The sequence below is a fragment of the Bombyx mandarina genome, chromosome 18 (assembly GCF_030267445.1).
Source record: "Bombyx mandarina strain Sakado chromosome 18, ASM3026744v2".
Lineage (NCBI taxonomy): Eukaryota > Metazoa > Arthropoda > Insecta > Lepidoptera > Bombycidae > Bombyx > Bombyx mandarina.
Window position 1 is genome coordinate 3469551 of NC_143224.1, and position 26202 is coordinate 3495752.

General features: G+C 39.3%; 3 protein-coding genes across 9 annotated transcripts in view; 1 reads left to right on the forward strand and 2 right to left on the reverse strand.

Annotated features, from left to right (window-relative positions):
* Positions 1 to 8321, reverse strand: part of LOC114244478 (ionotropic receptor 75a) — a 39373-nt gene extending 31052 nt beyond the window's left edge. The window contains exons 1-2 of one of the 3 annotated variants that reach the window (XM_089734827.1): positions 8200 to 8321; positions 2491 to 2741 (exon numbers count right to left, since the gene is read on the reverse strand). The gene's annotated coding sequence lies outside the window, so the exon portion shown is untranslated. Of the gene's footprint in view, positions 1 to 2490; positions 2742 to 3672; positions 3741 to 8199 lie in introns of those variants that run through there. The other 2 variants (XM_089734826.1, XM_089734828.1) reach the window with 2 other exon arrangements.
* LOC114244391 (uncharacterized) lies at positions 1248 to 5562 on the forward strand. Of its 4 annotated transcripts, XM_089734829.1 has the most exons (5): positions 1271 to 1480; positions 3691 to 3864; positions 4081 to 4246; positions 4908 to 4995; positions 5437 to 5508. In XM_089734829.1, the coding sequence occupies exons 1-4, from the start codon at positions 1355 to 1357 to the stop codon at positions 4970 to 4972; spliced, it is 531 nt and encodes a 176-aa protein (XP_089590955.1). In that variant the 5' UTR covers positions 1271 to 1354; the 3' UTR covers positions 4973 to 4995; positions 5437 to 5508. The 4 variants fall into 4 exon arrangements, with proteins under 4 accessions (XP_089590957.1, XP_089590955.1, XP_028031984.2 ...); XM_028176183.2 differs by lacking the exon at positions 4908 to 4995 and having other exon boundaries at positions 5437 to 5562; XM_089734832.1 differs by lacking the exons at positions 4081 to 4246; positions 4908 to 4995 and adding an exon at positions 5099 to 5120 and having other exon boundaries at positions 5437 to 5555.
* A 1069-nt stretch (positions 8322 to 9390) lies between the features above and the next one.
* Positions 9391 to 16050, reverse strand: LOC114244390 (pancreatic lipase-related protein 2). Of its 2 annotated transcripts, none has more exons than XM_028176181.2 (6): positions 15955 to 16050; positions 14977 to 15135; positions 13886 to 14254; positions 12543 to 12785; positions 11718 to 11840; positions 9391 to 9596 (listed from the first exon to the last, which is right to left on the reverse strand). In XM_028176181.2, the coding sequence occupies exons 1-6, from the start codon at positions 15962 to 15964 to the stop codon at positions 9436 to 9438; spliced, it is 1065 nt and encodes a 354-aa protein (XP_028031982.2). In that variant the 5' UTR covers positions 15965 to 16050; the 3' UTR covers positions 9391 to 9435. The 2 variants fall into 2 exon arrangements, with proteins under 2 accessions (XP_028031982.2, XP_028031981.2); XM_028176180.2 differs by having other exon boundaries at positions 15865 to 15988.
* Positions 16051 to 26202: the final 10152 nt, after the last annotated feature.

The window sequence follows — 26202 nt, forward strand, 5'->3', positions numbered from 1 at the left end:
CCTCTGGTATAAATCACTGTAACTTTTATTTTATATAGGTAGATAGATAAATGATTTTATGCGTCAACTGGAACTGGAACGCATGACGTGACTATTTCACAACGGAAATAAGTAAGACGGTACTTTATTGTAAACTCGCACAATTGGTACCAGGATTACTGCTGGTAGGACCTCTTGTGAGTTCACACAGGTAGGTACCACAACCCTGCCTATTTCTGCCGTGAAGCAGTAATGCGTTTCGATTTGAAGGGTGGGGCAACCGTTCTCCTGAGACCTTAGAACCCATACCTCCGGGTGCGCGGCAGTATTTACGTTTTCAGCTCTAACACTAGGAGCAGGCTTAGGGACCTCGGTAACCGTACTCGTCGAACTCGACAAAGAGTTCGCCGTGCAACCTAACCTATGAATCAGCGCGCTGAGTTTCTTGTCGGATCTTCTCAGCGGGTCGCGATTCCGATCCGGTAGTAGATTCATTCACGAAGCAGCTACTCTTGAGCTGTTAGGTCTCCTTCGGAGGCGCTCGGGTAGCTGTTAGCAAATCCCACCCCTCCTGGCTGAGCTTTTGCTCGCCCACCTGTCCTGGTGAAACTGGAAAGGCCTCCGGGCCACCAGTAATCCTTCAATCATAAAAAAAAGTATTTACGTTGTAGAGGTCTGTAGACTGCGGTAACCCCTTAACACCGGGTGTGTTGTGAGCTCGTCCACCCATCTATGCATTAAATAAAAAAAGGTGGGAATCCACTAGCCAGCCGATTTCTTTCTGACGAAGCAATCGCGCATTCTGGTTTGATGAGAAAGATGGCTGAAATACAATTGAGGTCCACTTAGGACTCATGTCCCAGGGGGTGGCGGAATTTACGTCGAGGATGTCTTTAGGCTCCAGTGACTTATTAAAATTAGATGGGTCGTAAGCTTCTTCAAATATGTATTGGAAAAAACGTACTGCTAAATACCTATGTAATGGTGAAATAGTCATTTTTTTCAATTTTATTTCAATTTATTTTATTAATTTCTAATTGTAAATTTATTTGAATACTAAATTTTATGTCTTGAAGAGTTAACATTTTTTTTATAAACCACCATAACGTTACGCTACTAAACTAAAGACTAGAAATGAAATGACATGTTAGAATTACTAATTTAATAGCAAACTCTACAAGATCACGCTTCGAAAATCCCATCAGGCGTTTGCCATTACGTTCTGCACTATATTAAAGCAATCGATACTTTAATATGTCAGCTATCATATATGTACATATATAGACGGATACGACTGTCAGTCTTTTTTTAGACTTACAAAAGGTGACGACACCCTAAAACGTGTTTGTTTGTGGCCGTTTTAAAATGTTAGAATATGGAAAACGTGAGTAGATATGAATTGTTGAGAAACAAATTACGTTGCGAGTGTCCTTATTTGCAAAAATGCTGCTGTTGTATTCCATTGAGAATGGGTTTGCTTTTTTGTGGCTATTTAAAATTGGTGAGTAATAAAACTTGTTACTCGCATTTTAACGGAATATTTTTAGCGTGTTTGCAGTTGAAGTTCGATGATTCTGATATGAGATTACAAATTTGCTAAGAAACACTTGTGCTTGTCGATTATTAATTAAAAGAAAAATGTGAACATGTCTTGACAGACTGCTATTTTTGTGAAACAACGCCATCTGTTAGCAGGTTTCCACAATTTTCAGAAATGAAAATTCTGTTTTACAGATGTATTGCCTTGTTAAGTGTATACCAATTTAATTTACAAGACCGGTTTTTTTCTGTCGTTTCTTCTCAGGGATGTAACTCTATTTAGAAACCCTTTGTAGACGTGCTGACGGCCTTTTTAATATTAAGTAGATATCAGAGCCCGTGATATCGCAACGGGAGACCGACTGCCAACGCGCAGGAATTACTTCTAATTTTTTTTTTCCTACCTTAGCTGATAGATAGCCTTGAGGGGCTATTTCAGCGTAACCTTAACTAGTAGGTAAGCTCACGGGGCTCAAACCGGAGTGATGCTAACACTGACCCTAGCAAGAGCAGTGCTTCGCAGAATCTACCACCGGATCAGAAACACGATCCACTGAGAAGATCCTGCGAGAAAGTCAGTGGGCTGTGTCTGTGGGACTTCTAACTCATCGAATAAAGGATATATATAGGTATACTGTAAAGAAAACACTGCAGTGCAGATTCCACAGTCCGATTGCTTGTATATATAGTTAAAAGATCTGTTAAACACATCCTTACTGAAGCAGAGATTCCAGGTTATAAGAACGAACTCAATTCGGTGGCGGGGATTTAAAAATGATAAAATTGCTATGAAAGAGATCATCTGGAACAGTCCAAGTAGTTTACAAATAGTTTGTTTAAATTGATATATGGTACTTAGTTTGTGGCCTCATCGTATTTAAACCTACGACTTAACCACAAGTTAATTGCGCCATTTTGAGAAGGCGGCACGACATGAGAACCCTTTCATCGTGGCCGCTGGAAACTACATACCCGACCTGGTAGACCGAATGGTAAACCGTCGACGTCGCCCAAAGCACATCATTACGGATCCTCCTGATCCATTAACGGTGCTTTTAGGCACCACAAGCACTGGCCACCGTCCTCGTCGAACCCATAGACACAGCCCACTGAGTTTCTCGCCGGATCTTCTTAGTGGGTCGCGTTTCCGTTCCGGTGCTATATTCTGCGAAGCACTGCTCTTGCTAGGGTCAGTGTCTCCGGTTTGAGCCCCGTGAGCTCACCTACAAACGTTAGGGTGAAGCTGAAATAGCCTCTCAAGGCTATCAGAATAGGTAGGGAAAAAAAACAAGTCAATCTAAATCACTAGTCTCTTCGCAGCTTTCAATTGGGTAATTGGGTAAAGCAAATTAATATTTCATTTAAAACAACAACATGGCCAAATATTGTATGTGACATTAATATTGAAGAAGAAAATGCTTTTGTTCTTAATGCAAATCTGTAAAAAAAATATTTTTATAAGAATAATTATGTTCACGTAAAATATCGAGATTCTTTCGAGCCTCCGTGAAAGTTTTAATATATTACTTCCTATAAAATTTATATAGATTATTACACGTCACAATATTCTATTAGCCTAAGTGGAGGGTTGGAAACTTTAACTATTGAAGATTTTCCTCGCAAAACCATGGGATCAGTTTAATTCGCGACACTGTACAAGCTTAAACTTTCGCGTCTAAAATGTCTATGAAGCTTTATCTTATTTAAGCTGGGGTAGAAATAGAGCCTTATTCAATAATATAGTAAATCAATTATGATGGAAGTATCTACGTCAAAACTGCGTTTTTATTATTATTATATTATAATACTTTGTGTATTAATTGTATATATATTTGCGGAGATATGTATGTGTGTACGTATGTGTATATGTATGTGTACATATATGTATAAGTATTTTACTGTAATGGTACACCACGCGTAGTTCGTTTCCAAATGATTCTTGTCCACCTGATGGTTGTCTGGAAGAGATCGCTCTTAGCGATAAGACCGCCAATTGTACGTTTTTGTGTTTAATGTATCGCACTGTTTATTTGTTTTTTGGTGTACAATAAAGAATACTCTCTCTCTCTCTCTCTCTCTCTCTCTAGTTTGGTTTAATTAGCCCGAATCTAATGAAATTTATCTTAACGTGAAGAATTCAAAAAGCATATTTACGTGTTGGGTTTTTTTTAGGTCTCGGCCGTGGTCCTCATTGGAACAGCTTTTATGCCGTTGGCGTGGATGGTTGTAATGCTTAAAATGGAAAATGGATTTGACGTAGTAACGTTATTGATTGTCATACTGTCAATAGCGGTATTAGTGACAGATTTAGTTTTTAGTATAGTCTTCATTGTTTCTGCTCATAAGGTGATTATCAATCTATATATCGATTTAAGATTACTATTCTAAATGACCAAGAATAATCATGATCGTTGCTTGTTTTGGCAACTCAGCCTTTTTTCGGTGACCACTGAATACTAGATGCAAGATAACACTTGTCTTCCTGTCTGAGGCAGTAAAAAAGGTGCTACTTAAGTCACTCAATATTCAGTCATACTAAAATGTTGATACGTACTGTTTCAGAAAAGCAGGAAAGCAATGCAGGCCTATTATTATTACATGATAGGTTTGTTAGTGGCCTTAACAATACTCTTCGTTTTGTTTATTATAATCTTCATGGTGTCCTTAAACCATTGGTATGATAATGATTTAATTATATCCACATCTGTGGTCTACTTTTTTGATACTAGTAAGTGTTTGTTATCTTTATCACTATATATAAAAATCAATTGCTGTTCGTTAGTCTCGCTAAAACTCGAGAACAGCTCAATCAATTTCGCTAATTTTGGTCTTGAATTATTTGTGGAAGTCCAGAGAAGGTTTAAAAGGTAGATAAATATGAAAATGCTTCGAATTAAATAAATAAAAAACAATTTTGTTTTTCCTTTGATGTGTCCCTAGTCGGTCTTTTATTTATCGATTGAGGCACTACGAAGTCTGCCGGGTCAGCTAGTTAATATTTAAAAAAACGTAATCGTAATCTATACTTTGGCCCGTTGGACCGATGACTTGCGGCGATATGCTGGGAGAGATTGGATGCGGAAGGCGGAGGATCGTTCATTGTGGCGGACTATGGGAGAGGCCTACATCCAGCAGTGGAGAGATACAGGCTGATGATGAATCTATACTTTAGTTATCACGGCTAGTTTGAAAACTCATCCCTCTGCTCAAAATAGACCCATACTTTGTAGCGTATGTTCTACAGAAAATAGTTTGGAGAATTAGTCGAGATTTAATGGTTTACGGTTGACGGTACCTCTTGACCTACACAGACGACAAAGCAATGCAAAAACGACGTTGTCTTAAACGTGTCTTATCGGATTCTTCTGGTCCGCTCTCCATACTTTTAGGCTCTCCAAGCACCGGTCACCGTTCCCTTGGACACACGGTGATCTCACCCCCCCGTCTGGAATAGGTCTTTAGACTATCAGCGATTAGGTACGATAAATAAATAAATAAATAATAAATAAATAAATATTTACTAACAATCACGCCACGTTAACTGGTCCCGTGCTAAGTTCGCAAATAACTTGTATTACAGGTACCACATAACGGAAATAAATGTAAGATTTTTATTATACACATACATATATTTAATAAGCACCCATAACCCTGGAAAATACATTTTATATTTATCATACAAATATCTTCCCTTGGCGGGATTCGAACCCGCGACCCCCTTGTGTAGTGACCATGTCACTTACCACTACACCAGAGGGCCGTAGGATAAAAGAGACCTCTTGTTTTCTACAGTCTATTTAACCTTAAAAGCGGTCATAAACCTCAACACATGAGATCAAAGTCTCGTTGTTATTCTACAACTACCTCCAGTAACGGAATACCGACCTCAATGTTTTAATGTCCATTTGCGTTTTGCAGGTTTGCATTGCTACTTGACAATCCTAGTAAGGAGTGGCGTTTACAAGTTCGAAAATGACTTCAATTTTCGCTACATCAGGAATATTGATGTAGATCCGGTATGCGTCATGGAATCTTGAATAAAACGTTTTGTATGAATCTTTTTTATTGGAAAATGAATCTTATTTTGCCGAAATAAGAAGTAGTCGTGGCCTAAAGGATAAGAGGCCCGGTGCATTCGTATAGAGCTATCTGGACCGGTGTTCGAATCCTGGAGGCAGATACTAATTATTGAAAAAATTACATCGTGTAATAAAAAATCAAAATTGCTTAATTAGCGGTGATAGAGCGTCTTGTAAGCCCGCAAGTGTAGGTACCACCGCCCTGCCTATTTCTGCTATGAAGCTGTAATATGTTTCTGATGAAGAGTGGGGTAACTGTTGTCTATAAAACTGAGACTTAGAACTCGTGTCACACGGTGGCTATTTATGTTGTTGACTTGTATTGGCCCCGGTAAGCTTTACACCAGTCATCGAACTCAGCAAAGAGTTCGACGTGCAACTTAACCCTTTGGAGTTTACTTTGGAGGCACTCGGGCGGCTGTTGGCAAATCCCACCCCTCCTGGCTGAGCCTTTGCTCGCCCATCTGTCCTGGTGAAACTGGAAAGGCCTCTGGGCCACCACTAATCTCTCATTCATAAAAAAAAACAGGTGGACCGCGAAATCGTCCACTACTCTTACCAAAAGCGTTGCTTAGACGGGAACATTGTTGAGACTGGTGAATTATGAATTATATAACTAAGTCGAAAAATTATTAATAAAATGACAACATAATTTGAACCCAATGATGCTTCGAAAACTTTAAGCTCTCACGAAATCTTTAGAGCTTTTACTTTAAAGTATCAAACATATTTCATTTTTATTATAACAAATTTTAATAATACCATAATGTTCCAAAACTTTAAAGAGTAAAATTGACTTGTTGGTTTCACATGGATTTCAGTGGAGAGTTAATTATTGAATTATTATTGAAAAACTCTCAAATTAAGTCATACCTCAGAGGCACTATCGGACGATAAAACGAAGTCCGATTTTCAACTTTACGAGCCTGTGCTTAGGTGCGATATTGGTTTCAACTTGCGTCATGCCGACGCTCCCTCCTGGCTGAGCCTTTGCTCGCCCACCTGTTCCACTGAAACGGGAAAAGCCTCCGGGCAACCAGTAATAATCCGACGCATTAAATTAAAAACAGTATAGTATTTTTCTTCGGTATTCCTGAGACATAATTAAAAGATGACGTTTATTTTTTCATTTCATTATTTCCTAAGCTCCCAATACTTTACAGTTTTCGTGGTAACAGACGACTAAGTTGACGACGTGCTATTCGTCAACATTTCAATATTATGCTCGAATCTGCTCTTAAAATGGGTAGATTCGAGTATTATACACATATAGGAATATAAAAGAGAATTTTAGATACAATAAAGAAACTTTAATGTCAATAAAATCTATGTTTTATTGATAGCTAGCTGACCAGGCAGACTTCGTAGTGCCTCAATCTATAAATAAAAGACCTACGCTTTTGTATAAAATAAACTTAAAACAAACAAAAGAATCCGTCCGACGGGGGATACAGCAAAGGGAAACAAAATTGTTATTTTTATTTAATTCCGGGAATTTTCATATTTATCTGCCTTTTAAACCTTCTCTGGACTTCCACAAATAATTCAAGACCAAAATTAGCCAAATAGGTCCAGCCATTTCCGAGTTTTAGCGAGACTAACGAACAGCAATTCATTTTTATATATATCAAATCAAATCAAATCAAATCAAAATCAAATCAAAAAATTTTTATTCAACATAAATGAAAGTACGTACTTGTTGAACGTCAAAAGAACTACCGCCAATTCACAAGAACTATCCTGAGAAGAATTGGCAAGAAACTCAGCGGGCATGTCTTTTTTTTTTTTTTAATAGGAAATTATTATTTTTTAATTTTTTAATATTACATTTTTTTTTAAAAATGAATTTTTTACAATGAGTATTATAACGTAACAATTACTACAATATTGAAATGTCCGGAGCGAGCAACTCATTCCCACTTTGTGCAATCTTCTAGATAATCATTGACTTTATAGTAAACTTTATTGCACAGATGTTCTTTAACAGTTTTCTTAAACCTATGTATATGTAGGTTCTGAACATCTTGTGGGATTTTGTTGTACAGGCGCACAGACAAACACCCGAATGAATTTCGTATCTTATGTAACCTACTCATCGGCACAACAAGCTTGTGTTTGTTCCTAGTATTTCTATTATGTATGTCCGACTTTTTAGGAAACTCCTCAATATGTTTACGAACATACATCAAATTTTCAATATAGAAGAAGAAGATTAAAGGTTCGGTTTATTCGGTATTGATATCAATAATTTGATGTTTGCAATTGAACTGGTATTAAGTTCACCCCATTCAAATAGCTAAAGATGTTGTTTTTTAATATGATTTTTTTCCAAATTTTATACTTTAACTGGCAATTCTGTAAATTTGCAAAAATATCGCTTAAGCCTAATAGCTTTTCACCTCTCGATAAGATTGATTTGAAATTATAATATGCACTGCTTACGTAATTAATACCTTAATTAATACCTTAATAATTTATTATTAGCTACAAAATAAACAGTGCAACAATTTATGCCTATTCTCGGAATTTCAACGCCTTTGCTTGTTTATATTGAATTGAATTTCGTTTTATTTTTACATAAGTGTAGTATATATACACTTACCTCTTTTTCACTGGAAGTATCTATTCCCGAGAAAATCGCCTTTTCGTCACTTGTACCGAGTTCGTCGTCACGACACTTCCAAGTAAAGTAGTATATCTCTGTTTACGCTGTTTATATAAGTAGCTGTCGTACGATGTAATTTTGTTTTTATAACCTGTGACGATTTATATATACAAACATAAAATGATATTTACTATCTAATAGTTTATTTTGGTTTAACGAGAGTGAAATTCTTAGTTTTCATGAAACTTTGAATCTTTACAACTATTCCGAATTAAAAAAACCTAGACGATGACCGAGCTTCGCTCGGTATTATTATTATTTTTGATAAATTGTGTTTTTCGGGTGGCTTAACAACGCCATCTGCTGAAATAGCTTTGGTGTTATTGTACCTTTAAACAATTATGAAAAATAGTATTATTATTCGCCAATAGATTTCGGGAAGAGTCGTAAAGTTGATTATCGATAAAGTTGATTATTGAAAACACGAATAAAACAACATTTTCTGAAAATAAATCGTAGCTAGATCGATTTATCGCCCCCGAAATCTCCTGTATACTAAATTTTATAAAAATCCGTACTCTCTAAAACTGACTTATTGTATTGGCGCCAAAATGAGAAAACTCAATGAGCAATCATATAAAAATGACAGATTCCAAATTCAAATGTAATATTTTGTTTATTTTTAATTGTAACAGTATTTATGGCCAGACTAAGTATATACAAGAATTGCTCGTTTAAAGGTATAAGATAAACCGCATAGGAAACTAACATAAGGTTGTACTAATTTGGTAATAACATTTTATTGAATTTATTCGTAAACAAAGTGTTGCGATGAATGTTATTAGCCTTCGCCCAAAATAGCATCACCCTATTTCTTCCCGTGGATTTTGTGAAAAGCGACTTAATTCAATTATATAAGAGTTTTGAATGGGTCAACCGAGCTCAGGGCTCATTTAGTGCTAAGTGGTTATCGGATTTGATACAACTGGCTGCTGTAGTCCAGGGATCGTTTGTCGGTCAGAGACAGAGCGAATGATAGTTGCTATGCTTTTTGGGGCTTCTAATCTGCAAAGTTAGTTATTTAAAGAAGTAAATCTCAACGATGCCATTGGCACAGATAAATGTGCTGATCTTTACGTATAAGGTATAACCGATGCGATAACCTAATTAATAAATGAAAACAAAATATCAGAACGTATATAATTGTTATTTAATGTAAATTAAAATAGAATTTTATCCACTACCAGTTGGTCCTAGTCCGAACGGTGATGATGCGGCAGTTGTGAAGAAATACAGCCCGGGTTCTCCAGCCTTAGATTCCAGTCCCATATACGATACCGAATTCTTAGAACAGAAACCTTCTTTGAACGATGTCCAATTCTCGCATTTCCTTGCTGTCAAAAGAAAAATAATTTTCGATTTAAACTAACCATAAAATATCAGTCGGAAAATACACTTTCCGAGAAGCACGTGGTACAGGTAAGACTTGTATATGTGTGCATTCGTGTAATGTGTTGATTAATTTTATATTTTTCTATCATCAAAACGTTTTGTGCGTCTAAATCAAAAGCAGCAGTTTTATATATGTTCGGAAATGAGAGTAAAATGTTTTAATCTAGTTTGTTATTGTCGAAAATAATGAAGAAAATGGATCGTTTTTAATTTTGTAACCAAAAAAGTAACGATTTGATGCGTTTTAAACTTTCTCTAATTTTCCATTTTTTTGTTTTTAGGCATGTTCAGAATAAGAAATGCTTCATCGCAATCAAGTCAATCACTCATTTCTTGATAATATTATATAATATTCATTTATATATTATTTTTCATTTTACGCATTTGATAACACCAACACGGATGACAATTTAAATAGGAACCTTTTAAAAAGCTTACAAATCGTACTTCTTTTGTTTTTAATAATGTACTAGTATCCAGTTAGTTTTTCTTTATTTATTATATACTGATTAAATAAAATTGCCAAATTTCAACACGCATTACTGGAAAGATAGCAAACAAGTAAGAATTTGAATTTCGAACCAGTGATACGAATGAGATTTGGGGTAGTTTTTAATGTATAACTCCTAATTTAACAGTGTTTACAAATATATAGTTATAGGAACACGTGCGTGTTGTCATGACAACAATTTTACCGTACTTATAATTACGGTAACATTAAGGTTATGAGAATTAAATCAAATAACTCGCTTTTGGCTCCAAATTTAAAAACGACCCAAATGTACTTAATGGTTCGTGACGTCAAATCCGTCAACGTGCAAGGGAGACGACGAGATGTTGCCGCTCACTCTTGCTTGTACAAAGACATGTAAAAAAGTTCCAACGCGTCACCATTTCTTTCTTCTTTTTTTTTATGATTGAAGGATTACTGGTGGCCCGGAGGCCTTTCCAGGTTCACCAGGACAGGTGGGCGAGCAAAGGCTCAGGCAGGAGGGGAAACTTCACCATTTCTATATTCGATGTTGCATTTTAAAATTGTTTTTAAGGCTTTGCATACACAATACATATATAAATACAAAAACATCGGACATATTCTTCCTGTATGTATATATTTCCTCATAAAAAAAATCAATAATTGGATTATTAATAGATAAATCGCATAGCAATTGTAATGAAATATGTTCGGGACTTTCTTGTAAGTAACATAAGCCATATAAAAATTGAATTATTCTTGTTGACTTTTATCGAGTAGTCTAGTCTATTAAGTCTAGTGTAGCTAGTCTAGTGTAGTCTATTAAGACTCGACTAGGCCAGTCCACTTCTACTATATAGCTATATATCTACTATAGCTATAATTAGCTAATATCGATATTAACATCGCAGCCATATTCTGTCGAGCACCCCCATTTCGCGCTCATAAATGAATAACATAAAAAATGTAACATTACAATGAACCATCATTATCTGGTACAACACCGCACTTCCTTGTTGTTAAAATTTAACGATTTTTTCCTGGTTACCAGCTAAGTAACTTACATAATCCGTTTTTTTTTCTTCGATATAAATAGCATTTAAGGGGTATTTTGGCCGTTTTTTATATTGATTTATTCCCGTGGATAGGTATTAGTATACCGAGGTAGCACGCGAGGTAGTCCTCGCGTGCGTATAATGATTTAAGTGGTTATCTAAGCTCATACACAACATACCGTGAATGATGCCATATAGACCATGCCATATGAGCTTAAAGTCCCGATTGCGTTCTTTAACGGATTTTAACCAGACCTCAAGCTCAAGATCTCAAGAAACGGTAACATTCTAAAGTAAAGTTCGTAAAGTTCTATCCCTATCAGAGTAATACCGAAAAAAAAGCTTTATTGCATTATCCACAATACAAAACAAATCTTGCAATGCAAGTTCCCAATAACAACATTCGTAGCTATAGCGCAGAGGATGATGTGCAGGATACCTTTGCTTTACATTAAAAAAACGCAATCCTACATTATACTATTAAGTTCAGCTAAGTTACACTGGCGGTAAGCTGAAAATTATTAAACCAATACTACCTGGAAAATGTTTCGGTGAGTTCACAGACTCCGCAAGGAACTCCCAAGCTCTGCTGTGATCACAGGTTGACAGAATACAGCCGGGTTGAGTCATGCCCCCATTTGGGTAAAAGTCCTTATCACCTAAAAATAATACAAAACACACGTCACTTCGATCCTCCCGAAACTCCCAATCCACAAGGTTCGTCGTGGAAATTAACCTACAGACACAGTTCACTGAGTTTCTCTCCGGATCTTGATGGGCCACGATTCCGATCCGGTGGTAGATTCAGCGAAGCGCTGCCATTGCTAGGGCTAGTATTAGCTAATTCGCCAGGTACAGCCATGTGAGCTTGCCTGTATGTGCGATGAAGCTATCATAGCCGCCGAAATTACTAGCATAGGTAGGCAAATTAAAAAATATAATGCTTTAAAAGTCTAGTATTGGTAGAGCTACATATATATGATAACAATAGTAAAACCGATACTTGATTGGACTTGGCTGGGTGGTGGCCTAATAAAATATCACACCATCAGAAAATAATAATTAACAAATAATTTATTGCGATTTTTTATAACTTAACTAAAGACGTCAAGTGGATTACCCGGGCCTATAGACATCAACAACCTAAGCGCCGCCACCCATCTTGAGAAGTAAGCTTCAAGTCTCAGTTCTATATGACAACCGATGCTCTACGGAAACGCGTTGCTGCTTCACGACAGAAATAGGCAGGGTGATGGTACTCACCCGTGCCGTCTCACAAGAGGTCCTACCACCAGTAAAAATAGCTCCAATGAATGCTTCAAAATTTCTATATAAGAACAAATCGTCTTCAAAAAATTTACCTACAGGCTCTTTCAGTCCCAGTAGGCCAGCGTTAGTGTGGATGACATCGACGTACACCGCATCCTGGCGACTGATCCTGCCGGACGGATCTACGTTACCGAAGCACGGCCCGGCAGGGTCCAGAGCCGTGATCCGACCGACAAGCCGCCCAGTTTGCTGCTGGACTTTTTTTCCGGCAATCCCGGCAATGTGCGAACCAAGGCTATGACCGATCAGGTATATTTTCATTGGATCCACACCATCTGTTGTCGGGAATTGTAATAATCATAAACACTACCTTTTTTTGACCATTTAGGCAGAGGAGCGTATTTCCCACTTAATGGTGAATGGTTACCGTCGCCCATGGACGTCAGCAATGCCAGGGCAGAGCCAAGCCGATACTCTCCACAAGCCTCGTTTGAAGAAGGACATGTCATAGCACTCGGGAAACACCGCAGAGGGGAGCTCATTCCAAAGCCAGATGGTTTGTGGCAAAAAAGATCTTTGGAAACGCTCTATGGATGAACGCAGTGGTTCTAGGTAATATAGATGAACTCTACTCTGGTGGCATTGTTGTAATCTAGTTTAGAACTCCGGTCTCGGCGTGAATCTGAATTAGCACATAAGCTAAATATAATTGGTATTGCGATCTATGGCGATGGGATATTTTTCTCGTTGCGTATGTGTTGTCTTGGGATCGTTGAAATTGAAATTTGAAAAATTTAAATTATACTGCAAAAATTAGAGGCTTCGCTGTGCTCCTCGCATTGCCGATCTCTATCAACGACGGTAACTAATTATCATCACGTGAGACATGCGTCGTCCATTATCGTAGCAATTAAAAAATGTACACATATGCTTGCGTGAATGAACGCAAACAATAAATTATATTTTCTGTGAATTGAAATACTAGAGTTTCTAAGCTGCTTGTGACTAAGACTGTTTATATTAAAAAAAACTTTGTAGTTTAATCCTTTCCTTTTTATTATTAATGAAAGGTTAAACACTTTTCCTTGACCACTCCGGCGAAGTTGCAGGTACCAGCTAGTCTATAAATGTTAGTGACAACTTAATCACGTCCAATTAAGACTTTTTTACATAAATTAATTGGTTACTAAAGCTCAGAGAATTCAACAACGTAAAAGCCGCCATCTTAAGACGTGTTCTAAGTCATAGTTCTATAAAACGGCTGGTTCCCTCTTCAAACCGAAATCAATTACTAATTCCCGGTCGAAATAGGCCGTGAGTGTGGGCATATTGTAACCTACCCGTATGGGCTGACAAGACACTCTAACAACAGCGAAAATTAAGTATATCTATCCATTTGAGCATTTCATTCTAAATATGCGGTATATGTACTTACCCTTAATTATTTCACTCAAAAATAACCCTAATTGCTCTCCCATAAACCTTGTATATGTTGATGATCTGAAATACTCCAAATTGATAATTTTCCTTCCATCCAAAGCAAGGATTTTCAAACCCGCGACTTTGAGTAATTCCGGTGCTACGCCTCCGACCATCCATCCATCAGAGCTTTCCCTAAAGCCGTGTACTAATACGATAATTTGTTTGTCGCTGCCCAAAGACCTCTTCAGTCTCGAAGTGGCTGTAAGATTATACTTAATATTTCCGTTCTTCGTAATCAAATCGATTGATAGTTCTTCTACTGTGGCATTTTTCTCCAACATTTGCTGATAAGTTAAGCCAAAGAAGCTTTTTAAAGTTTCGCCTGAAAAATAGCAGCCGTTATGTTTTTTTAATGCTCAATACGGAGTCAAGATTACAGCTTACCCAGTATTAAATAGTTACTGAAGCGCATAGACGCGGCGACCTGAATTTCAAAATCCATCTTAATATAGATGACATGAGATCAAAATATTGTATAAAGGTCGTTCCATTCTTCGAATTCAAGTCGTAATTCGAGGTAGAAAACGAAGGGTACCTTAAATATACCTCAACATCGTAAAGAAACCCTAAAAAAATTCGCTTTGTTTTGCTAACGGTATTGACTGACGTCACAGTGTGAACAACCACACACAATGGATGTAACGTTGAGGTCTTATAACTGTCAACTCGTGAAACAATCGAAACGAAATCTATTCAAATCGGATCTCTCTCTCTCTCTCTCTCTCACACACATATGATCAAGGCTGAACTAAATATGACGTCGCCGCATCACTCCTGAATTCTCAACGCACATTTCGAATAGAGTAGACTATGAATGAACCAAATGAATGAAATGAAAACAAATGCAAAAGTACAATGGACGGTCTTATCCTCAATCTTGTTCAGACAACTATCACTGAGACAAAAAAAGATCTAAGCCAAATAAATCAACCGTGGTATACTAAGACTTACCGATTGTACATAAATATTAAATCAATATTTTTCAATCGGTACATACATGATTTGACACAAAAAGACATATATTATTACGTCATTACAACTCACATCTGTTCGATCCAGCCGCTATAAGTGGGTGTAGAATTGGCAAGGCCGTATCGAAGATGTCACTTATGCTCAACTTAGCTCTGTCTTGCGGTAAGCCTGCAGCGTACAGTCCGACAAGCATGAAGATCCTCGCGAGATAAATAAACTCGAATCGATAAGCTGATTGATGTTAACAATGTCAAATTACAAATTATGGTCCAAACGAAATATCCTATTTTTTGGGTCAATTTTCGTAATCAGAATTGCAGATGGCTACTTGCTTTCAACAGTAGGCAGCGGCTTGGCTCTGCCCTTGGCATTGCTGAAGTCCATGGGCGACGATAACCACTCACCATCAGGTGGGCCATATGCTCGTCTGCTTACATGGGCAATAAAAAAGTGCTTAATATAGAATTGCAACTTAATCTTCGTATCTTTGGATGGCGGTGTCATCACATCCGGTAACCTCTTAAAATCTTCAAAGTGGACCCTAAGTTCGTGCGACCATCTAATGTAGTCAATTATTTTATCCCTGCGGAGAGTTTAGTTATCGATGGTAGTCACGTACATGCTTGGAACACATTCTACCACACGAATCAAAAAGTTTGTATTTTGAAGAAATAATTTGGGTTTTTTTTTAGATTTATTTTAATTTGGAAATAAACAGCTTTAGGGAATGCGTAGGAAGTTCTGCTGTTACACACACTTGATGTACTGGTCAAAAGGCATTGTACCATATTTCTTCTGTGTCTAAGGAAACGATGTAAATAATATTGAGAATTCCACCGTATGTCTTCAAAGTAGGTGGCGAAGTTTATGTTTATCTATTATCTAGGCTTCAGCTTACATATTCGTTCCAAGAAATACGACAAGGAAGAAAAATACTTATAGTTACAAATTACCACTAACTCGATAATCCCGTAAAATATTCTGGTATCCGTATGCGCATTGTAATATTATAATACTAATGAAGAGAAAAAAAATACACAAACAACTCACTGCTAATCATTTCAGTTGTGTTCGGAACATCAACCGCTCTGTTTCAGAACATTAGTTCGTACAAACACCATTGAGTGTGACCACAATAGTCACGGACTTGGTACAGTTTTATCAATTAATATGTGGTGGTTCAATTGACGATTAGTATTTCAATAGGATAATCTATACTAATATACAAATCTACAGTGGTTTTTATGCATGTTCCGTTATAACTACTGGCTATATTTATATGAGTGTTGGACTCCCTAATAATAATGACAATAAATAATAATGTTAATTTTAAATGCCCAGCAAAGCGGGCGAGTACGGCAAGTATAAAATAAACTTATATAATTTTAAATTTAAATTTTAATTAAACAGACCGATGCTCTTTTGTTTACGAAAGCTGAATACTTTTTTGTTGTCGATAAGGGTGATCCAGCTCATTTGTGTTAACTATGAATATCCAACATCAAGCCATGAAGTTAAAGTCTGAATTGAATTCTATTAGAGTTGTCACACCTTTAAAACTGACCCTTATAGCTTTGTCACCGTACATTTCTATTTGCATATTTATGCAAGATGTAGTTCTCACGGCCCGCCTGATGCTAAACGTTTATCGGTCATGTCATTATATGCTCATAGATATCACGCCCTAAACACGTCATTACGGATTCTCCCGATCCATTAACGGTGCTTTTAGGTACCTCAAGCACCGGTCATCATCCTCGTCGAACCTATCGCTTGCGACGAAGGGCTCGACGAGTAAATTGACCCACAGACACATCCCACTGAGTTTCTTGCCGGATCTTCTCAGTGGGTCGCGTTTGCGATCGAGTGGTAGATTCTGCGAAGCACGGCTCTTGCTAGGGTCAGTGTTAGCAACACTCTCGGTTTGAGCCCCGTGACCACACCTACTAGCTCGGTGAATCTAGAATAACCCCTCAAGGTTACTAGAATAGGTAGGAAAAAAAAAAGATATCAGGACACTGGAATACGACTAGAAATTGAAATATTTTAACAGTATTCACAGTTTTAGTGTACTAACTATGCAACATGTCCATATGATGACAATCTATTCGCCTGAAGGATCACCTTTTGTTCCGCTGTACACAAAATATGTTTTACGATCAATGTAACAATGACTAATAACATTTGATTGCGTACATTTTGAATGACTATTAATTTTGTATATTTTTATTATTATTAACTAAGCTTTTGATAACGAAATCTAGTTTCATAATAACAGCTGTTGGTAAATTGAAGATGGTATTTGATATTTCCGAATTATAATATTATACAATCTGAGTTTCGGGAGGGTCTTTGTACTACGAGTATGAGTGTTAAATGGTGAAGATATCTCTCAAATGAAGTGGTGTCTTAGAGATAAGTTAGATCACAAATTTCGACACTTTGGTCGTGTCCCAGGGGAGGGAATTGCGCGAGTCTGCCCGTCTTTTCTGTGCCTTCGTTATCGGCAGGATCCGAAGGTTGGGTCTGAAGATGGCGTTTGATAAATCTCAGGCCGTGTTGTTTCACGGAGCCCGGAGAGCGCCGCCTCAGGGGGCCCACCTCGTGATCGGAGGCGTTCACGTCGAGATCGAGCCGACCGGGTTGCGGCACCTCGGTCTCGTACGGGACGGTCATTGGAGCTTCCGTGCTCACCTTGAAAGATTAGGTCCCCGACTGATCGACCGTCGTGGCTACGATGGTCACCAACGACGAATCCTGGCGGGCGATGCTCGACTTCTGCGAGTCCACCATCTCGCAGAAGGAGACAGCGGAACGGGAGAGGGAGAGCTCTTCTTCCCTCTCGGCACCGTGTCACCGCCGTCGAGCGGAGAATCGGAGGAGGGCGTTCGTCCTGCTCCGGCCCCTGTGAGGAGGCAGTCTCCTCCTGGTGATGGTCACGGGGCAACCTGAGGATGCTGAGGCTACGCCGCACGCTATCGTCACTCTAGCGCGTTGGCGCCAGAAGGACGGGAAAACACGTCGGCGGCTGCGAAGCGGTCAGCGTTGTCGTCGTCGCTGTCGTCGCAGAAGAGCAACCTGGGCGGCGGTGTATCGCGTTCCGACCCAGCAAGGTGGTTCTGCCCCAACGGGGTATCGCCGCGTGTCTGGTTGTAGTGTTGACCGCGGGAACTCTCCTACTCTGACCGGGTTCTGACCCCGGACGGAGATCGGACGTCGGGTATAAGAGTGCAGGGGAGTCGTTTAGTGCAGTAGGGCCCTAAAAATCCTTGGGCTCGCGGTCTACTCCCAACATCTGCAGATCGTCAAGTCCCACATATCTCGCGCGCCTCCACCACGATTCAGTCAGTCATCAAAGACCGGGTAAGCCGACTCGAGCACGGATCGCCGAGAATGGGCCATCCGCGCCCGCAGCTGACTTTTAGAGACACGCACCACGCCCAGAGCACGACCTCGCTGCGCCACCGATACTTGGCAGCGAGCGACTCCGCCTCCAGCTCCTATGGTGGCGTCCCCGCCAACACACACGCCGCCTCGTAGGAGACATATCCATGGATGACCTTGATGGCAACGGCACGCTGTGGCCGGCGCAGGAACCGAGCCATAACGGCCCGGATGCGCGGCTCAGCCCATACAGGCGCACCGTACAGGGCCATCGATCGCACTACCTGATCCCCCCCTCCATATTCGAGAGCAGCCCACCGTCCTCATCAATCATCAGGGACCAGCCCCACAAAGTGAGTTCGAAAAGCCCACCGGCTGTCCAACAAGAGGGCGAGGTACCTCAACTGCACCCCGACCCCTATCCAGAAGCCTCCAAGAACAACGGACATGGATTTAATTTGTTGTTAGTTAATGTATACCTTCACTATTGATTTATTTAGTTAGTTAATTCTGTTTTTTATTGTTTTAATTAGTTAACGAGTTCACGGCCTATCTGTTAGTAAGCGGTCACCATAGACCAGAGGCAGCAACAACGTAAATGCCACCATTCACCTTGAGACACGTTCTTAGTCTCGATTCTGTGGTATTATTGCTTCACGGCAGAAACAGGCAGGGCGGTGGTCCCTTGATTTATTTCTGTGGATGCTAATTTTTTGTAGTAGTTAAATCAATACACGTGACTGAGAACTATGAAATTTTATTTAACCTTTTGTACCTAATTGTTATTGGTGCACAAACTACTAACTCCCAAAGGGAAAGTGACCTTCACCAATACTTTATATTGTACTCTTGATAACATTCGCATAATATTCTGAATTAGAAAAACCATGACAAACAAATCCTTGTTTGACTTAAGATTTTAGGCTTGTACTTTTCAAAGTCAGTGTTATTTTAAAAATACAAAATTATATGAACAAAAACCGGCGGAGCTGGTTCTCAAGGCTTAAAGTTTTACTATACATTTAATAGTATGTGACGTGATATCTACTTTTAATGGCTGACTCAGTGGTGCTCAGCTCTGAATCTTCTCAGCAGGTCGCGATTCCGATTCAGGTAATAAATAGATACATTCGCGAAGCGTTTGTCCTTGAACTGTTAGGTTTCATTCGGAGGCGCTTGGGTAGCTGTTAACAAATCCCAACCCTCCTGGCTGAGCATTTGTTTGTGAAACTGACAAGGTCTTCGCCGCAAGCTTTTTATTTATGATTTAACATTTATTATATTACACTGGCTCTTAATTGAAAATATATTTGCGAGAAATCAATTATAAAAAAAAAACATTTATTGTTTTGCGGACCTTTTGGCGCCCCTTTGTGTGTAGCAACCGGGACCATGATAAACCCCCCTCCCCTCCTTCTCTCTCCTCCCTCTCACTACATTACTGGGAAGAATTATAATACGTGAGGTTAAAAACAAATGTATCATATTCTTTAACTTTTTTTTCCTACCTATGCTGATAGCCTTGAAAGGCTATTTCAGCGTAACCTTAACTAGCAGGTGAGTTCACGGGGCTCAAACCAGACGACGTTGCTAACACGAACCCTAGCAAGATCCGTGCTTCGCAGAATCTACCGCCGGATCGAAAACGCGACCCACTGAGAAGATCCGGCGAGAAACTCAGGTTGCTGTGTTTATGGGTTAACACTTATTAAAGAACATACCATTTTTCGTTATACTATGTATTTATATCTTATCTTATACCTTTAAACGAGCAATTCTTGTATATATACCTAGTCAGGTCATAAATTCTGTCACATGTTTAATGTAAAATAATTGAAACAAGTTTATTCATTATGTAACCATTCATATACCAAAATGAACTTAACAAAACATAGATTCTTATGACACTAAAATTTATTCAAAATGACCTCCGTGATTTTGAATACAGGGCTTCAATCTGCGCGGCCAGTCGTCTATCGCAGCACGAACGGGGTCCATGTCAATATCGGGGCTGCCTTAATCAAGGATCTCTTGAGTGACTCCAAATTGGGATGAGGCTTTGAGCACGCCTTTTCCTCCAAGTGTTGCCATATCTTGTAATCTAACGGATTCAAATCTGGACTGGAGGAGGGCCAGTCTTCGTGCCGGATGAAGTCGATTTCACGCGCCGCCAGCCAGTCTTGTGTGCTCTTCGCTCTATGAGCTGGCGCCGAATCTTGTTGGAGTACCCAGTGCCTGTTATTGAACATGGTATGAGAAACAGGTTCCACAAGGTTCGTCAGGACTGTATTTTGATACACAACTGCATTCGTTTTTACACCTTTCTCACAAAAATGTACCTCTGTTAAGCCCCAATAAGAAACTCCCAACCATACCATGAGCGAGGATGGAAAATGACCTCGTTGGACACGCGGAATACGGTTGCTCGCTTCTTCACTACTGTACGCGTACACCTTATCATTTTGTTTGTTGTAGCTCTCTTCTACGGTAAAAAATTTTTCATCCGAAAAAAGAATTTCCCGATATTTTTTTCCCGCGTACCGCTTCAACAAATCGCGGCATCTCTTCAGTCTCAGGTCCATTAGACGAGCATTCAAACGATGTCCTGTTTTTCTTCGATATGCCCGAAGCCCTAAGTCTTCATTTAACACCCTTTTCACCGTGGTTCTGCTTAACCCCATCTGAAGGGCCAACAGTTTCTGCTTACGTTTGGGATTTCTTTGAATTCGCGCCTTCACAGCTTTTATCACTGCTGGAGTCCTAACAGACCGAGGGCCACCACTTCTTGACCTGTCATTTACACTAGAGTCTTCATTGTATCGTTTGATGGTACGATAAACGAATCTTTTGGTTATATTCAAATTTTTCAGTATGTTAAAAATTGGAATTGGCGCGTAACCGCAACGATGCAACGCAATAACTGCAACACGGTCTTCTTTAAGCGTCCACTCCATATTTAAAAATGAGTAAAATTCCAAAAGTATACATTATTATTTTCATGAACAATTCGAAATTCGAATTCAATAAACTTTTTTGTGGCCAGCATTCTAAAAGAAAAGTTTTTACTGTGTGACAATACTTATGACCTGACTAGTTATATATATAATCTGAATCTCGGAAACGGTTCCAACGATTTTCATAAAATTTAGTATACAGGGGATTTCGGGGGCGATAAATCGATCTAGCTACGATTTATTTTCGGAAAATGTTGTTTTATTCGTATTTTTAATATTCAACTTTATCGATAATCAACCGACATCTATTGTCAAATAATAATGCTATTTTTATTAATTGAGAGCAACTAACTGCTTTAAAGACACAACAAGATGGCGTAATAAAAAAATAAAAATATCGAGCAAAGCTCGATCATCATCTAGTATATTATTATTCTAACAAAAAAATTCTCGGATATAAACAAACTACATGAGCTACACGAAAGAGAGACTATCGTCAAGACCATACAAAGTGATTCCTAATAAAATTTGCGAAGTACTGCGTCAATCAATAAAACGACCGTAAAAATTTCCTTTTAATAACTCCGATTTGATCTTTCTGAACTCTAGACTCTTGAATCTCAAAGATTAATTAGCGCTTATAAAACTGTCAAGATTACTTGGATATTTAAAGCCCACATTTGTAGGTACGTGCATTTTTTTTGATTGCTTAGATGGGTGGACGAGCTCTCAGCCCACATGGTTTTAAGTGGTTGTTACTGCAGCTCATAGACATCTACAACGTAAATTCCGCCACCCATCTTGAGATATGAGTTCCAATGTCTCAGTATAGTTACAACGGCTGCTCCACCCTTCAAACCGAAACGCATTACTGCTTCACGGCAGAAATAGGTGGGGTGGTGGTACCCACCCGTGCAGAGTCACAAGAGGTGAGTAAACCAACTTACCACCAGTAAAAATGCCTATTCTATGCGTTGGGAGGAAAAATATTTACAAATAATTCGTAAAGACGGGAAAATTAAGTCAAAGGAACGTATAGTAGCAGCTGATCCGATGCGTTTACACTTATCGCCTAATGAATAATCGCGAGAAATTAATTATCCATATCCATTATCCTATTTTATGCTCGTATTAAATAATTGCTTTTGGTACACTTCAGTGCATACGACAATCATTTCCTTTATAAACATACACACATTCGATAAATTCATTGGTGAACAAATATTTTTTCTCACGAAATTACATACACTGACTAATGTATATTTAACGATCGCTAGGTACGGATGTGTGTTGCATAGCAATTTTAGTTGAAAGCTTGTTATTAAATTTGATTGAGTCATTAAGCAGTACAGTACACAAGGCAACGTATTTTATAAGATGTTTGACGAATACTCAAAGTACAGATATTATATTTGTTAAAATACAAATTTAACGAAGTGAGTGAATGAAAATTTATATATGTATATACAAATGTATTATATATTTATATAAAAACAGATGGTCGGAGAAAAGTTTCAATGAAATATTTGTCTATATATAACATCTACCCATTAAGTATACTAGATGATGGTTTTTTTTTTTTGATAACGCCATCTTGTTGTATCTTTAAAGCGGTTAGCTGCCCTCAATTAAGAAAAATAGTATTATTATTCTCCAATAGATGTCGAGAAGAGTTGATTATTGAAAATACGAATAAAACAACATTTTCTGAAAATAAATCGAAGCTAGATCGATTTACCACCCCCGAAATCCCCTGTATACAAAATTTTATGAAAATCGTTGGAGCCGTTTCCGAGATTCAGATTATATAAAAAATATATATATATGTCGTGGATAACGACTTTTAGTAATATTAAGACGGTGGTTTTGATTATTATTTTAAATGATGAAATGTTGTTTTGATAAATATCACAAAATGAAGGGTAGACTCCGTAACGCCACAGTATAAAATGGCGGTACGTGGACAGAATCGTGGCATTCGTGTCAGACAGTGATTCCGTCCGTCTCAGCAGTGAGTCTCTGACAGTCAGTCAGTCAGTTAATCAGTCGGTCTGTCGGTATGTGCAACGAAACTGTCGGTTTATCCTGTCATTGTTGAAGTTGTGTGTGTTGAGTTTCAATAATTATTATTGAAAACCTTTATTGACTAAACTGAGTTCAATCGAATACGAGTGATGTCGAAACTACCGCTCAGCCATCCCTAATGTGTGCCAACATCAGAAGTGAGATCAGGACTCTACTTTCACTGGCGTGACGTGTTTGAACATGTTCGAAGTACAGCAGAAAAACATGATGCAGATCAGAATACTAGTAGTGGTACGCCACAAGAGCGTGAATGCAGCATACGTAAGTCGTGTAATAACGTCTCTGTTACCTCGATGGAAGATCTTAGCCACGAAGAAATCGTCACATCTTACGTTCTGGCTCATGTTGCCCAGTTTGACTGTCGACTTCATCACATGGCATTTACTAGCGGAAATACAACACGTAACAAGCTATTGCAAGAAATTAAGGCAAGTGCAAATCTCAAGTGAAACTTCGATCGCAATAATGGATCTGTCATGACGAGTGGGTAGTTCCGACAAGAATTATTTTAAGCGGCTGACTTCTGCTAGAGTTACATGGCACTAGTGCAGTAAACCAGGACATGAGACTGAATTGTCGCTGAAATTTTAGAATCTACTAGATTCAATACCAATAACACTACACGTTCGATGACTTCGGGCTCCAGCAAGCAAGCAAACAAGAAAGCAAGCAAGTTTCCGTGGGGAAGAAAAATGTACACATCTGAAGTCGTCGTGACCTGTAAGATAAGACGTCCGGTGCATTCGTGTCTGGCGATGCGGCGGTGTTCGGGTTCCGCTGGCGGATGCAGGTTTTTCCGGTGAAGTGCGTGCTTGTGCGTGCTTGACAAGTGTTCGCAGTTGGCTTCCTCAGTGTGGGAGTAACATCGTGTAGGAGAGGTGGAACCCGTAAAATTGTAGTTTGCGTGGTGGCTGGTAAGATTTGTTGCGGTAAGAAGTTTGCATGGTGGTAAAATGTCTTGTGAGTCTGCACAGGTAGCCGGAGGTGAGACTTCCGCAGTCGCGGCCCACCCAGTCCGCGAGAACCGGGCAGATCGCCTCGACGGTACGGAGGCCGGCCGACGGGTCCGCCAAACGACGAGACCACGCCTCCAGCACGGACTGCCGAGATTGGATCCCCCGCGCTCCGGCTGCACTTGCGCTAAGGCGCGCCGCCTCGTAGGAGACTGTGAGGTATCCTTGAATAACTCTGACTGCGATCGCGCGCTGCCGGCGGCGACGTTCTCGTGGGTAAGGACGTGGCACCAGACGGGTGCTCCGTATAGTGCCATCGACCGCACGGGTACCATCACCCTGCCTATTTCTGCCGTGAAACAGTAATGCGTTTCGGTTTCAAGGTTTGGGCAGCCGTTGTAACTATACTGAGACCTTAGAACTTCTATCTCAAGGTGTGTGGTGCGTTTAGGCTGTGGATGTCTATGGGTTCCAGTAACCACTTAACACAAGGTGGGCTGTGAGCTCGTCCACACATTAAATCGAAGAGCGTAATCAAACGAAATTAGATATGAAGTTTAAAGGGCCGTTTAAAGTAGTTGAAGTATTGGATGGTGACCATTACACATTGAAAGCTTTAAATTCAAAACGTACTTACAAATACCCACATGATAGGCTAAGAAAAATGCCAGCATGACACATACCAGTCGAGGTTGATGTAAATGATGATGATGAAGAGCAAGCTTAAATTGTGGTGAAAACTCGAGTAAGGATAGTCTATCGGCCGTATTGTGTTCGACCGTACCAGTAGCTATTACGTAGTCGTAGCCCGGTAGAAATCGGTGTCTCTTGAGGCAACTCAAGTAGTCCGTGGGTGCACGGTGCGCGTTTGGCTCTGGCGGAAGTCGGGGTCTGTAAAGACCATCGTGTGTAGTCAGCGGGTGATGCACACGGGCGTTCCACGCTGTGGATGCGCATCATGAGGGCAATTGCGATTGCTGGTCGGCTGGAGAGCCGTGGCGTTAGATATTTTTACTCGGAAATTTTCTTTGATCTGAGTTCCTGTAAGCTATGCCTGATTTGTACAGAGTAAATTTGAAGTTTGATGAACGACTGTGGTACGTGCTCTGGCTGCTGAATAGTGAACTTTGTATACCCTATTGTTTGATTTGGTTAAAATGGTATTAAAACAGTTTAAAGCTTTGATGACTTTAAATTTTCCGATAAGTCGTAAAGTGTAGTCAGGAGTGATCGAGCGGAACAAGTGTTCTCGTGGATGTTTTTGATTGTAGGTTAACCATCACACGAGGACGTGTACAATCAGGAAAGCCGTGTCGCAATCAATACGTGATTGCTGCAGCCAATACGAGATATGGAACGCAAGCGCCGTCTGTCGGCGCTCGATGGGTCAACTATTCACCGGCCGAGCGGAGCGACGTGCCGGTAGCTGCGTAATATCGGGCAATTTTGGTAAATAAGAACAATCTGGTGAGTCGTATTATTTTTATTTGGATTCGGGTGCCGAATGCTCTGTTGTCAAGAAATCTATTAGTAGTAGCTTCATAATTCAGCAATTTTATACGATGGTTCTCATAAAAGGTTTCTGTTGTTTTGACCCAAAACTGTACGGAACTAATCCTATGCGATGGTTTATAGCTTACCCATTGTATGTCATGTACTACCTGATAGTTGTTTTAATCGGTTCAGTGAGATTGAGCATTCAGTGAAATAGAACATTTAAATCTGGTGTCCTTATTCGAAGCCCAGACTTGCGTTATGGATGACCAAGCTCGCGATGAGCTCATGGAATTGTTCTTGACAAGAAGCGCTAGAAGCCGTACATCTTTTTTAAATTGTTCTACCCAAAGAATAATAGAGGCGAGCCCCTTCGAATTCTTAATAGTTCGCGTGCCATATCCCTAAAGGTTTTTACTTAAAATGAT